This window comes from Schistocerca gregaria, chromosome 6 (genome assembly GCF_023897955.1).
Source record: "Schistocerca gregaria isolate iqSchGreg1 chromosome 6, iqSchGreg1.2, whole genome shotgun sequence".
Classification (NCBI taxonomy): Eukaryota; Metazoa; Arthropoda; class Insecta; order Orthoptera; family Acrididae; genus Schistocerca; species Schistocerca gregaria.
Window position 1 is genome coordinate 286,090,784 of NC_064925.1, and position 16,643 is coordinate 286,107,426.

Sequence of the window (16,643 nt, forward strand, 5' to 3'; positions counted from 1 at the left end):
CAGTGAATCTAAGGAACATGCATTACAGGTCCGTAGACAATCCTCGCTGGCTCAGACAGGTAGAGCGACAGCAACTGTGGACTGTAAATGTATGATGCAGAGTTATTGGTGATCACCTCATTGGTCCTCACTTCATTGCAGGGGCCAAACAACTGCAACATACATCACGTTTCTACAGAATGATCTGCCAACGTTGCGTCGATGTATGTGGTATCAGCATGATGGTGCACCTTCACATTCCGCAATTAACACTGGGCTGACCCTTGACAGGTTGTGCGATGGGCATTTCGTAGGACATGGAGGACGCATAACTTGGTCAGCCCGTTCTCATGATCTTACACTTCTAGACTTCTTTCTGTGGGGTACGTTAAAGGAGAATGTGTACCGTGATGTGCCTACAACCCCAGAAGATATGAAACAATGTATCGTGGCAGCCTGCGGCGACATTACACCAGATGTACTGCGGCATGTACAACATTCATTACACCAGAGATTGCAATTGTGTGCAGCAAATGATGGCCACCACATTGAACATCTATTGGCCTGACATGTTGGGACACACTCTATTCCACTCCATAATTGAAAACAGAAACCACGTGTGTACGTGTACCTCACCCCTCATGGTAATGTACATGTGCGTCAGTGAAAAAGACCAACAAAAAGGTGTTGGCATGTGGACGTAATGTGCTGTTCCAGTCTCTTCTGTACCTAAGGTCCATCACCGTTCCCTTTGGATCCCTACGTAATTCGGTGCTCTCCGATACACACGATCAAGCAACGGAGGAGTGGTACTCAAGCGTCAACTTTAGGTTACAACAACTCCGGATGTAATTAACATTTTACAGTGCAACAAACTGCACTGATTACGTATTTGTTTATATGTTCAGATGTGCTAACAAAACTAATGGGGTTCCATTTTAAAAAATGTAGGTTTGTGTTAAAAAACATACTTCCGTGCATTTTTTATGGTTTGTATTAAGCAATTACTCTAGCCCCTCTCGTCACATTCGGTCTGTGGAATCGATTCATCAGTATTTGATGTGGTTTACAAAATATATCCAGCGGTAATGTTAGGTGACTCACCCTGTATATATATTGGCAGAGCATAAGCTGTGTGGTATGAGGGAGGTACTGAACAGCATACTTAGTACACAAAACAATGTTGCAGGATTTTATGCAACTTCTTGAAAGGAAATAACCTATCCATTGGCAGGAAACTGAAAGATGTGTTAATCCACTCCCACACTGCTGTATGACTGCAACCTTGCTGGTCTAGTCGACTTACAAGAGATTATAGGTGCTGGGTAATGTACTCAAGCATCTGTCAACTACATCAGTGTTGTGACTGACATTTGTAAATTATTACTCAAGAAATTATATTATATGAAGAAATCATGGTACTATTTGCTTAGAAAAACAGTTGCCACCACAGACAGTGTTATTCCATATATTTTTTTTAATTTCCCAATGCATTATGCAACTTAAAATTAGATGTATTTTTTTATCAGTTGTAAATGAATCTTCCAGGCCTCTTTGTATGTAGGTTAGTTTGTATGAACAATAGAAAATAGTGTAGAGGACATATATGAATATAGGCAGTATAAAAACTTGTATATATGTGTGATTTCACACACTAATTTTGATCCTCAAGCTGCTCGATTATGTCATCATTCAAAGCTATTTATGACTCTGATTACCTGTATTTATCCTGAATGCTGGAATATTGTATCTCATTGGCACTTGAGCTATGGGTAAACTCATGCCTAACTCTGTTTTGGGCACCCTGGTCAACACGACTGTGTGTGTACTGAAGGAGAACATGCAATTATTGATTGAGGCTAGATGCTTCATATAATTGCCCTTTACATATGATTATGAATTTTATTCATTTTGTTGTGTTAAAACATTTTTTGCTGGTGTGTACCCCATGTGGTTTGGATTTGTGGGTCAGCCCCCACACCATAAGCTTAGGCCCCAATATTTTTTCATTATTTTGGTCTTTCATCAGTCAACAACTCCTTGCATAGTCTGTCTTATGTGGCTGATTGATTTTGTGTTATATTTGTGCTCATGACTGAGTATATTCTTCTGGTCTGTACCTGTTGTTATGAGTATGTGAGGCAGCTCACTCATCATACATTTAGGCTCTGCATTTTTTCTCTTCTCATTTTAAGGTTTTAAAGGTGTAACTTTACAGATGTAAACTTGTGATTTGTAATTCTAGTTATTTACATTGTATCTGCAGTTATTTCTATAGTTTAGTGTCAAAATATTGTGGTTTTGACTTTTTATCCTTTGTCTTGTGACAGAATGTTCCACAGATCTAAAAATCTGAATGCCATGTTCTGATACATGTATAAACTACGACTTGCGTAGTAGATATTTTTCTTATGTTTTCTCTAATACATTGTGTATCAGATACTTCTATACATCCGTGTTCTATCTTTTGGCATCATTTACTGTATTTGGCAAACATTCTAAACCAGTTGTTTCCAAATTTTGTGAGGGGGATATTGTAAAGTGATATCCTCCTCTAGTATTACTTTTCCTCAACAGAAGTAGTCAATACCAGAAGTAATTTTCAATTTTGAACATGTTAGTATTATCTCAACTGTTTTCCTAAACAAAATTCATGTGATTTTGTACATGATGCATTATATTTCAAGCTAAAATCTAGAAAAAATTACTTTATTTTCTTTTTTACTATCAATATGTACTAGCTCTGCATGTAAAGTTAAAATTTTATATTTTTTAGAAACATTTGAAACTCCAAAATATTTGACACACTTAAAATTTCTGTTATTAATTACACAATTTGGTGCTATTTATTATGTTTGTTTCTGGATTCATTTATAAAATAATAATATAAAATATTAGAAATTCATTTGTCAAGAAAGACTGTAATCTCTTTGTAATACTGTTTTTACCAAGAATGAAGGAGTGCTGGGAATACCTCTGATACGATGGACGAGTTTTTGAATTTGGAAGAAAAATGTAATTTCAGCTTTGTCAGTGTGAAAATTCAAAGAAAGTGTGATATCATACAATGTGAACCAAATAAATTATCGTGAAAACAAAAAATCTGCATGGGTTTCCTTTAGAGTTATTTAGGACAATTGGAACCATGAGAATATAAATACGAAAATTTCAGCTTCAAAAAGTGACCCTTAGACATGAAGAGAAATGAAGATAAGTAAAAAATTTATTGTAAATCTTAGTCCTCTCAAAACTTATTAAAAGAGGTAACTATAAAAACAGTTGTGACAACAAAGGAGGGAGGGCTAGATTACACAATCTAATAATGAAGTAATCTTTTCAGGAAACTCATTTATCACATCCACTGTGTTTTTACTGTGTTGGAAACCAAATTGTTTATTTCAAATGATATCATATTGTGTGATGAATCTTTGTATCTGTAAGGAAGAAATTTTTTCAATATTTGTGATATGACTGTATGACTGTGAGTATAGAAGTGTGGCAATTTTTTCCCATATCATCTTTTGAATCTTTTTTAATCACTGGTTTTACTTCTTACTTGTTACACCATAAAAAACTGACTCAACAGGTTACTATGAATGTGACATGGATCAGGTTGTTATGCTATAAAAAATTGTCCCTTTTGTCATGATGCACATGACACAGAACATGTTGTTACACTGTAATAAATATCATCATACATCACCATCCAAATGATATCAGGTAGGCTGTCACAAATAACAAATTTTAGGAGTGTGTTCAGTAATCTCATTAACCCTGAATCTGTTTTTAATGGCTTGCATAAATGTGTGAATATGCTGGGTGTTCAAATGAATACAATTTTATAGTTATAAACAAAGATGATAATTCAAATACTAGGCACTATCATATTGATTTTTATAATTATATTTGTTATGTAATAGAGTAATAGAAGAGGAAATACTGGAACACTAATCAATGTAATCTGTATATTGTAGACATATATTATGAAAATGTAGTGTAACCTACTGGTTGTATGTATGTTATAGATACATAAAAGATATAATCAGCAAATGATAGCTAATGTTGTTAATACGAAAAAGATCGAAGCCAAGAATGTAAGCTAACTCTTGTAAATGTATTCTGAAACTGAAATTGTAATCTATAATTTGTATATGAGCATGGTTTGGATAATTAAATTTCCATTTACAGGAAAACTAAAACGGCAAGCAAGCAAACACAAGGTTTTGAAATAATGGTTTCTTCATGTTTTCTTCATTTGGCTGTATTTGATCTTTCAAAAAATGGTTTTTCTGTTAAAAAGCAGCAGCATTTTCCTGCCAGTAACTGAATGCATCTCTGATTTAAGATTTAAGATTTTCTGGATATTATTTGTCTTTTTCCACCCAATTCCATGATTACAAAATCAGCAGAACATAAATTTTGACCTTCTGTGGGCATTTACAACTATTTGAGCCATGTTTGGCAAGGCATCAACAAGACACTTATTGCTAACAAGTTTTGGAAAGGTCCTTGATAAACTGGAATACAGGAGACTGTTAATCACTTGAACAGCCATAACATTCTCAGTCAATGTCAGTTTGGTTTCTGGCAAGGCTTATCAATTGATGATGCTGTTTTCTCTTTCACTGACCAAATTCTTGTATCTCTTAACAGAAAATTGGGACCAACTGGAATTCTATGTCACCTATCCAAAGCTTTTGACTGTCTCAACCTTGAAATTCTGTGAAGTAAAGCAGACTACTATGAGTTAAGTGGAATAATGGAAACATGGATTAAATCCTACCTTACAGATAGGAAAGAAAGGGTAATAATTACTGAAAGCAGTCGAATCACAGCTTCATCCAAGTGGGGCACAGTAACTTATATTTATAAGTGACCTCCCACACTGCACCACGTCAGTGCTCACCCTATTCACTGGCAATACTTGTCTTCTAGTTGAGAAAGCAACAGGGAACAACTGGGAAACATCTGTGAACAATGCATGTGATGACATTCTGTAATGATTTAATGGTAATGGACTCTCTCTCAATATAAAAAAACCCTCATTATGCACAGTTTCATATGGCACATAAAGAACCGGTGGATATAAATAAAGAATGTAATGGACAACAAATAAAGCAAGTAATCTCAGCTAAGTTCCTGGGTGTGTATGCAGATTGCAATCTAAATTGGTCCAACCACATCCTAGATCTAGAAAAAAGGCTACATTCTGCAACATTTGCCTTGTGCATAATTGCGACACCCACACATAAGGAGGTCATACAAGCTGCTTATTACAGATATTTCCATGCACTTTTGGCTTACAGAATCATCTTTTGGGGCAACCAGCCTTTGGCAAAAAAGGTTTTATTGCTGAGAAGAGAGCTACATGTATCATGAGTGATGTGCAATCAAGGCACTCATGCACGACTCTCTTTAGGAAACTTCAGGTACCTCAGTACATACACTCCCTTGTATGTTTCATTAATAAAAACTACTCTTCCTTAAAAACTAATAATGAATATTGTGGTCACAACACAAGGACTTTCATAGTACAAGTAACTAGTCAAACTATACCCTAATACAGAAAGGTGTAAATTATACAGGAATCAAAATTTACAATGGTCTACCCAGTGTTATCAAAGGTCTTGCTCCTGAAACACTAAAGTTTAAAAGGAAACTGAAAGAATACCTAATACAAAAGTCATTCTATTCAATTAGTGCATTTTTAGTACATAGGAGCAAGTTTTTATTATTCAACTGAGTTAGCCATGCAATGTAAGCATAAATGAAACTAATTGTTGCTGTAATGTTATACTGTTGCTCAAATACTTTGATACTGTTAATCTGAATGTGTACATATAAGTGCTAATTGTGATGTAAGTAATATGTTTTCATTTCTTCCAGTGTCCCATGTTGTTACAATGAGTTTTGTCATGAATTAACCATGTTGTGTGCTACTGTATTGTTAACATTGTAAAAATACTGACTCATTCGATATCCTTGCAACTCCGTTGCAATCAGGATCAATGGAACTCAAAATAAAATAATAAAATACAATAATGTAGAATCAAAAGTATCTCTGTTTTTATTGTAGTGGAAGAGTTCTGTCACAGTCGCAAAATGTGACAGATTTTGTTTTCAAATTGTTATAGTGCAGAGTGCAGGCACTATATAGTGGCACATGGTTGTGACCATAAACAAACTAGAATTTTGAGTGACAGGTGAATGAGGAGCAGTGTGGGGAAAGAAGCACCACGTCCCATATTCTGTGAAATCAGAGCTGACACATTGTCAAAAGGATTGCCTATCCCTTCTGGTGCTGTAAGTGTCATAATCAAAATATGTGATGGACCAGTGTTAGATAATTCACTAATTTCTAAAGAAAAAAAAAGTGTGTGAAATCTAATGGGACTTAACTGCTAAGGTCATCAGTCCCTAAGCTTACATGCTGCTTAACCTAAATTATCCTAAGGACAAACACACACACACACATAGCCATGCCCGAGAGAGGACTCGTACCTCCACCGGAACCAGCCGCACAGCCGATGATTGCAGCATAGACCGCTTGGCTAATCCCGTGCGGCTTTCAAAAGAAGAAAAGAAAAGAAAACAATTAGCAGTCCATAATCTACATATGCATCTACATCTATATCTACACTTTTCAAACGACTGTGAGTTGCATGGCAGAGAGTATGTCCTAATATACCAGTTGTCATGGGTTCTTACTGTTCCATTTACATATGGAACATTTGAAGAATGATTGTTTGAATGTCTTTGTCTATGTGCTAATTATTCTAATTTTATAATCACTATCCCTATGTGAACAATGCATAGGGGGTTGTTGTATATTCCTAGAGCCAGTTCTTGAAAATGTTCAACATCCCCTGTTAGTCCTATTTGGTAGGGGTCCTACACATTTGAGCACTTCCTAGTTGCATGATTGATTTATAAGCAATCTCCTTTGTAGACTGCTTGTACTTCCCCTTTGTTCTACCTATAAACTGAAATGTATGACCTGCTTTACCCAAAACTGAGCCTATGTGATCATTCCATTTCATATACTTATGAAGAGCTATACCCATGTGTTTTTATGGGCTGGCTGTGACTCAATGATATTCTAGTCATAGGCTATCACATTATTTTCATTTGGTGAAGTGCACAGTTTTACATTTCTGAGCATTTTAAGTAATTTGCCAATCTTTGAACCTCTTTGAAATCTTATCAAGACCTGACTGAATATTTATGCAGCTTCTCTCAGACAGAACTTCATCATAGATAATTGCATCATCTGCAAAAAGTCTCAGCTTACTATAATTTTGTCTGCAAGGTCATTGATACACAACATGAACAGCAAGGGTCCCAACACACTACCGTGGTGCACACCTGAAATAACTTCTACATCTGATGTAGGCTCTCCATCCAAGATTTTGCATCCTTCCTACCAAAAAGTCCTCTATCAAGTCACAGATTTAGCCTCATAAACCATATGATTGAGCTACTGAACATAAATGTTGGTGTGGTACTGAGTCAAATGCTTTTCAGAAATCAAGAAATATCCCATGTATCTGACTGTCTTTATCCAAAGCTTTCACTATTTCATGTGATAAAAGTGCAAGATCTGTTTCAGATGATCAATGTTTTCGGAATGCTTGCTGTTGGTATTGACGTTGTGGCGGTTATTGACTGCAAGAGTCAATTGCCTCATCTGTGAGAATTAACTTCTTTGATAACTGTTGATCTCAGTGTGTTCCGAACTCTGTATTCAAGCAGATGTGTTTGTACTGACATTATCAAAATGAAGTTAATTCATTATAAATGATCAAATACTTCATGTTGGGTTCAATATTACCGTACATAACATCTCAATCCCCATACTGGTGTTCCAGATGCTCATGAATGCCACTTACAATGCCAGAAATGTGTACTGGTGCATCACCATGGACAAACAATGCAGCAACCCTTTGTCGGATTTCTACGTCCGTCAACTTCGCATCGCACCACATCTGGATGCAGTGTACAGGAAGTGTAATTAGTGTATCAATTGCTGACTCTTGTGTGAATCATGCTTTTTGGTAACATTCGTCACCTTCTTACACATCAACAATGCAACCGAGATGCACACGTTGTCTGTCAAAACCCGCTCGATGCATCGGTAATTTCACTTCCGGACAGTGCAGTCCTCCTTCACCGATGAATTTGGACTATTTTGACTTGCTTTTGTGTAATGAATTAACTTTGTGCAGTGCTTCAATACTGGACAATCATGTCAAACAATGGACTGCAATGAACGGGGACTATGTTGCAAATCCCAGTTCGCACGAACTCTGAACTACAGCTAAATCGCATGCCTGGTTGAATTCACAGGAACAATTTCTTCAAGGACATCCTATCGATCAATGACAATGCACCAATTACACTGACGACAATGCCAGCTGTTTCTCAGTGCAACACTGGGCATACCACACCTCCCTCTACACTACACCCGAGCTGCACCGACTCTGCTTGACCGCTAGCGACAGCGACGTCATGGCCGCCTGCTGGGTCACCGAACATGAGCCAGTCAGAACAAACAGCTGCATGACCTACGATCCCGCCTTGGCTACCGCACCTGCATCTTGTCTATAACTCGCCGACACTATGCACATTTACTGCCCTGCTGTTCACTACTCGATCATGTCCACAACTTGTTCACCCACCCCAGAAGACAATTTCAGCCTTATCAATGCTTCATACAGCAGTGAACATGTTCTCACTCCATTGCCACCGAGTACTGAATTTCACATTTGTGATTGCACACACGATCTCTTCTACTCAAACTGTTACTTCAATACTGTGACGCCAACCTTGTCTTGTATGCCAGGTTACACTTTGATAGAGACAGTTTCTGATTTCAACCCCATCTTAGTGATACACACAGCAGACTCCTTCATGACGTATATTTTCGCCTGAACAACTGCAACAGCTATGTGAGCAAATTGTGACATACAACTTGTTAGTACAAGATCAGTTACACATGCTGCAGCCAACACCAACTGAGCACGACATGCAACGAGAGGCTCCTGTCATTGTTTCGCCTCTGACTGCTGACGATCCATTGCCATTACTACCAGATACAACTAATACCCTGACAATCATGCTACATGGATCTAGGTCACAGATGTCACAACTGTCATCATCACACCACCAGAGGTGGAAATTCTATGTTACTAATGTCATACAAGCAACTTATGTACGCCGCTGCCACCTCTTCTTGGTAGTTCCAGACACTTTGTTTCGGTACCATGGCATAACCAGCTGCATCCCAGTGCTGCTTGCTTTGCCGCCCTCTTCACTACCTCCACAATGTATGACCAAAACATCTGCCATTTCTGCTTTGATGAGTGAGCATCTTTCCGCTCCGACACATGACCGTGCAACAGTTTCGCACAAGCAGCTTGCAGCATTATGACTCGACCTCAGTGCCAACAGTGACAGCACACACACAGCTCCAGTTCCATCGAACTGTGTGGCCTCTCTGCCAAGGACCAGTAGTTCATCTGCCACCTTCCACCATCTCTCGCCATAGCCATGCCTCATGCACAGGGCTCACAGCCACATTCCCCCCCACTTTTGATCATGATGGTTTGGCACAACAAAACACCGACACTGTCAGCACCGCTTGGAACATCCTGCAATCCACAGCTGTAACACTTTCACCGTCCACGGACTCTGAGGTAATGCTTCCATCTACACCGAAGTCATCCGCTACCAAGGTCAGCCATGTGCAGCTTGCTGTTTTCTCCCCTGCTGCGACATCAACTGCTTCTCATCTGGCATCTCTTACGCAACCTGTTAAGCCACAGCATGCTTGCTACTTTATGTCATATGGCCAATAACAAACTGTTACCGGACACGTTGCACTTACTGTGTGCTTGCCAGCAAATACTTTGGCGATGCATTGCATCACATCTTCAGCGCACTCCGTGCCTTTGATCGGATCAAAACCCCGCTGTGCCGCACAGCCTCGGCACGACGATGTTCTCCCCACTGACACGCCACCACCTTCTGCTTCCACCGTGCCATCAGCAGCATGGCACGGTCAACCTGTGGATGCCTTCCGTGCCTCCTGCCCTCCGCTGGTTGTGCCTATCAATACATCGAGAAATGGTCCGATCGTGCCTCGCACTAGCGCGTGCCACGACGCGATCGGTCACGCTCACCTGCGCCATCAGCTGGCTGGGTGTGCACATGCCTCTCATCATCCTTACTGTGCTCTGCACTATCGCTGGGCGATTATCAACTGCAAGAGTTGACTGCCTCATCTTTGAGAACAAACTTCTTTGAAAAACAGTTGATCTCAGTGTGTTCTGAACTCTGTATTTGAGCAGATGTGTTTGTACGGACATGATCAAAATAAAGTTAATTCATTATAAACGATTGAATACTTAATGTTTGGTTCGAAATTACCATACATAACATCTTGATCCCCATAATGTTATTCTGTTCAAGGTACCACTTTATGTTTGAGCTCAGAATGTGTTCTAAAATTCTAGAATAAAATGCCGTCGATGTTGGATAGTAGTATTGTAGATCACTTCGGCTACCCTTCTTATAGGTGGGTGTGGCCTGTGCTTTTTTTCCAAGAACTGGAAATGGTGTTTTGTCCAAGAAATATATTATAGATTATAGTTAGAAGGGCAGTTAACTAAGCTGCAAATTAATTATAAAATCTGTTAGGGATTCCATTGGGCCCTGCAGCTTTGTTCAGTCTCAACAATTTCAGCTGTTTCTCAACACCAGTGACACTAACAAACTGTTTCATTCATCTTTTCAGTGACACAAGGATTAAATTGGGGCAATTCTCCTAGGTTTTCCTTTGTAAAGGAACATTTGAAAATGAAGTTATGCATTTCAGCTTTTGCTTTTTTACCCTCAGTTTCAGTTCTTGTCTCATATACTAGTGACTGTACGCTAACTATGGTGCCACTAACAGTCTTTACATACAACCAGAATTTGTTTGGGTTTTGTGATATATGATATGACAATATTCTGCTATGGTAGTCATTGAAGACATTATGTGATTGCTGTCTTGAGAGACAAATGTGTTTCATTCAGCATCTCTCTGTCTATAGCTGTATGCTTTGTTTTACATCTATTATGCAGTGACCTATGTTTCTTTAGATGTTTCTTTACAGTTACTTAATACCATTGAGAGTCCCTCCCATTATTAACTATTCTGCTCACTACATATATGTCCAATTGCTGGTCAACTACTCTTTTCAGCTTGAACAGCAGTTTCTCTACATGCTCCTGCCATGTGTTGAAAGTTTCAACTTCCTCACTGAAATATATCATTACTGATTTTTTATATAGTTTGCTGAACATATGTATCTGTCTGCTTGTTTTAGTTGTTCTTTTTAGTTTTATAATCATTGTGGCCACCACTGCACTGTGGTCACTGATACCAGTTTTGATGCTGATATCCTCAAAGAGGTCAGGTCTATTTGTTGCCATTAGAGACAACATATTTTCATCATGAGTGGGGTAACTATCCATTCTAGGTATTTTACAGAAAAGGGATTTAATACTATTTCATGGGACACATTATTATGCCTGTCACTAACAAAGCTGTAATTTTTCAAATTAATTGTTGGATGATTAAAGTCTCCATTCATGATTACAGTATGATAGAGGAATTTACATAGAAGTGAACTAACATTTTCTCTAAATCTTTCAATTACATCAGGAGATGAGTCAGATGGGTAATAGAAGAATCCCATTATCATTTTATGCCAGTTCCTGATACTAAGTCTAGTCCATACAATCTCACATGTAGCTTGAGTGCCTAATTATAAAGAATGTAGCAACCAGTCATGGAAACATAATTTATTTATCTTGTTGCAAATTGATTTCGACTGATATCAGTCATCATTGGTGCATTTTTCTAACTGATTTATACCATAAGTAGAGGTACTGTCCTTGACAGATTTCTATCATGATTTCTTCAATATCTATCTTGATGGATTTGAGTTTCTTGTCCACTGCAGCAAATACATCTCTGCCATTTCCCATTTGGCTATCTTTCCAATATACACTCAAACTTACCCCAAAAATCTCACCACTTTCAATTTCAGGTTTCATCCAGGTGTCTGTATCTAGTATAATGTGTCACTACTTTTCAGGAGTGCGTCAAACTCTGGCACTTTGTTGCAAAATCTTCAGTAGTTAACTATTAGGATTTTAGTACCGTCACATGTGGGAGGTATATGTTGCAATTTTATATTGTTACTTTCATATTTCCTACAGCTACCTTTATCTGGATCAGTTGCTTAATCTAAAAAACCTCTTGTCTTCACCCCCTGCACAGTCATCTATCTGAGTAATTGTCTCTGACATGTAGTGCACACTCGACCTATTTAGGTAGCCTCTACAGTTCTCAGCCATATGACACAAGTCCAGGAAGTCACAGCCTTCTTTGTCACAGAACTTTGGGAGTCTCTGGTTCAGTCCTTCCACTTGAGTCACAAACAATGGGCCATGGTGAGCTGTAGGGATAATGCTGCAAATTTTGTGCTTTGCTGAAACTCCATGCACAATACTGGTTTTCTCAACCTTCTCTGCCAGTCCTGCAATGGCCAAAGTATGATCTTGGGGTCCAGATGACAGGCATCATATGTTCCAATGTGCACCACAATCTGGAGATGGTTGCTTCTGTTCCCTCAGTGGCCACTGGAATAGCCTCCTAAACATGTTGAATGCCCCCAGGCCCCCAGGTATACACACTGAGTGTACCTGGTGCCCTTTCCTGCCCCTTGCTGCCATTTCCAGAAGGGATACAATCATTTGCCATATGTTTGAACTGAAGATGGGTAATAGACCCCTTCTCTCTTTCATTTGTCTCCTCTTCACACCAGACAGAACTAATTTTCCCAAACAGGCGAAGTGAGTCCCATTGGTTCATTTTCAGTTACAATGTAAGACTGCTCCTCAAACTTGTTGGTTAGGTGGATTGGTACAATCCCCTGAGCCCTGCCTGTCCCCATCCACTCTGTACAGGATGTTTAGATCAACCATTGGCTCCCCACTTCTAGTCAGATGGACAAGTAATGACAGATCCTGTACTTTTTGCATAGGAGATATAATCCACAAGTAAGTGTCGTGTGACTAGGGCCTCCCATTGGGTAGACCATTTGCCTGGTGCAAGTATTTTGATTTCACGCCACTTCAGCAACTTGCTGCTCGATTGAGATGAAATAATGATGATGGGGAAACACAACACCCAGTCCCTGAGTGGAGAAAATCTCCGACCCAGCTGGGAATCTAACCCGGACCATTAGGATTGACATTCTGTCGCACTGACCACTCATCTTCCGGGGGCGGACATATAATGCACAGAACTGGTTAGTATTTGAGGTACCTTTGGAATCAGTATCACAGGTACAAAAATCTCAGGAGTTGTTTCAACGCACCAGTTCGCAACAGTTACCAGTTGTTTGACAGTAGTCAGGGCGACTTGCAGCTGCTTATGAATGTCAACCAACTCATCCCATATTCAAGAACAGAATTCACAGTGGGGCTTCATTTTGGCTGGTGCAATGTATTACTTGTTGAGGTTGACAGAATATTGTTAATTATGTAGTTTAGGTCCAAAGTCTCTCTGTATTCAATACAACCACAGGTCAAAACATCTACCACCTAATTTGTCATCTGCATTATACCAATTTTTGAACATCAGCTAACAAACAAATGTAGGCTTATGCATTTCTTTGTTATAAAATGCTAGGTGCCATACCTGAGTACTACATTGCTCTATGTGGCATGTCTCTTAAATGGGCTGTTCAACTACTCATAATTGGCATAGCACAAGAAGAGTTTTTGATGTAGTACTGTTGTCCATCAACAGATGCTGTTTATCAGTTGCATTCAGTTTTTTTATTTACTAAAGCAACTTCATCCCTTAGGCACTGAATTTCACTTACAAAATTTTCAACTAAAGCGGATAATTTGCTCTTAAAGCCACATTTTTGAGTTTGTTGCTTTACCTGAATTTTTAAGGTGCCATTGATTACTATTACAGCTTGTAATAAATTTGTTGTTCTCTTTCACTGATGAATCAATTTTAGCACATCAAAACTGGTATGAATTATGGCATTCCCTGCATGTGATGCCAGTTTGCAGCTCTTTGTTTCCAATATTCATTATCTAAAGAAGAATTTTTACATAAGCTGCAAAATGTTGCATTACTACATGCTGACATGTTGCTCTCCTTTCTCTCTAGGTACCCCTTGTTCTTGTTTTGATAATTTTAATGATATGCAGTACTTTTCTCCAAGCTACAAAACAATGTAACGCAGGCAGTTTATCAATTGCAAGCAAACACAAAGCCTATAACAGTCTGGAGGTGTTCTGTAACAGTGTAACCAGTAAAATAATCAAGTATTTCAACTACAACTATCTAAATGTTACTGCTTCAAAGACTGTAGTATTGGAATTTAACACCAGGAAGCAATAATGTGCTATGAAATTATCCATAGGAAATGACTTTGTGAAAAATGGATAAAGTTCTCGGGAATCATAACCCAGGACAACCTGAAATGGATCATGCCTACAGAACCTTTTTAGCCTGTAAGCTGCCTAAAAACTGCTCAAAACACACTATTCTAATCTAATATAAACTATGCAGCGTAAATAAGGAATGCAACAACACAAACCAACATAGTATAATATAATAAAAATATATATAATAATAATAAATGAAGTATGTGGCTTTTTAGATATATTGAATTTATGAGATTATTTTTTCTTCACTCAAACAAGCACAATAAGCTGGGGTATGCCTGTAAACAGGTAAAGAATCCTTTTATATTACTTTCACATCAATGAAACAGTCTTTCTCTTGTGGTATATTTATACTTACCAATTAATAATATTATGTCTGATTGACATATCCACCTACATAATCTTGACCAAGTCCATGTTGCATTAATTGGACCTTCATAAATTTTCTGAAGCACACAGGTGTGCTTCAGTTCTTCTTATTACATTACTATTTGAAATAATAACTCATATAATCTTTCAGTTAATAAAATAAAACTATATTCTTTTGTTCGATGCACATGGAAAACAAATACTCTTCACTTACTCACATCATCCAAACTGGCGGCATATTATTACACTCTAGAATGACTTGGGTCAACTCTGTTCACTAGCAGAGAGCAAGTCCTACTTCCTACTGAGGGACAGGAAAAATATCTGATGTTTTTTAACATTTGAAAATCAAAAATACATGACGGTAGGCACACACTCTACGCTGGGCTACCACTTCACCTTTTCTATTTGCCTTTAAAGAAAATGAAAACATAAAAGTAAGAAATACAAAAGGTACATCACACTAGGCACATTATTAACACAACAGAAAAAAATTACCAGATTATTTGTGGTTACAAACCTGTTTAAACCTGTCTGCAAAATTAGATGTGCTTAGAGTTACAGAGGTATATGTATTGAAAGTAATACTGCTTGTGAAAACAATAAATCCAAACTTCAGCTGTGATCTACACAAGCTTGATACAAGACAAAAATTCAGATACCATATAAATAGTCATAAAACAGCTTTATATGAAAAAAGAAATTCACCCCATGCTGGGCTGAAGCTAGCCAATGCCATACCAAAAAGTCTTGCAGCCCTACCCTTTAAGAAAATAAAGTGCAACTAAAAAGAATTTTAATTGAAAATTCATTTTGTTCCTTAGATGAATACTTAATCTTTATGAAAAGTGCTTCATAAGTATGCCAAGGTCATAAATTAAAGTAATACAAAAGTGATTTAAGGGTAATAAAAGTAATAAAAGTATATGTAGCAGTGCTATTTGTATATTAACAAATGTAAAATGCATTCAAATGTACAATTTATTGTTACACACAAGCCTTTAGTTTGTAAGTTGTTCAAAAATATTCAAATGTGTGTTAAATACTAATGTCATCAGTCCCTAAGCTTACACACTACTTAACCTAAATTATCCTAAGGACAAACACACACACACACATGCCTGAGGGAGGACTCGAACCTCCACCGTGACCAGCAGCACAGTCCATGACTGCAGCACCTTTGACCCCTCGACTAATCCCGCATGGCTTGTAGTTTGTAAACTGACTTATTCAGAAGAATGAGCTGTATGATTTCCTGAAACTGTGTTATTTCTAGGAATTGTATTTGATTATTAAGTACTGAATAAATGTTTAAGTATGATTATTATTATTATTATATCTGGTAAAATAATTGATCTGGATACAGCTATGAGATGGTGTCAATTAATTGCATGTTTTCACATTTTGCATGTTTTCACATTTTGAGATAGGATTTGTATTTGGTTTGCAAAATGCACGTTTTTTTGTGGTAAATAAAATTGAACTAGTATTGAGGAAAAAAGAAGACATTTACTAGTAGTGTAATAAAACTAGTGTTATATATAGTTCTATCACCATCAGTCATTTCCAAGAATACTCTTTCTTTACAATGATATTCACATGTCATTTAGTAGTTTATTTATGTAAATATCCTGTCAATATATTTACATTTTTTTTCAGAATTGTGTTGCAGCAGGAGGCAATGGGTGCCGTTCAACCTGCAGCATCAACTACTAGTTCATTTCCATCAACAATAAGGTATGTTAATTTTAAGTATTTAAGTGTGTGTATCTAAC

General features: G+C 37.7%; 1 protein-coding gene across 1 annotated transcript in view; it reads left to right on the forward strand.

Annotated features, from left to right (window-relative positions):
- Positions 1-16,643, forward strand: part of LOC126278854 (WD repeat-containing protein on Y chromosome) — a 395,714-nt gene that overhangs the window by 235,438 nt on the left and 143,633 nt on the right. The window contains exon 12 of the mRNA XM_049979130.1: positions 16,528-16,605. Coding sequence (XP_049835087.1) covers positions 16,528-16,605 — 78 coding nt within the window. The remainder of the gene's footprint in view (positions 1-16,527; positions 16,606-16,643) is intronic.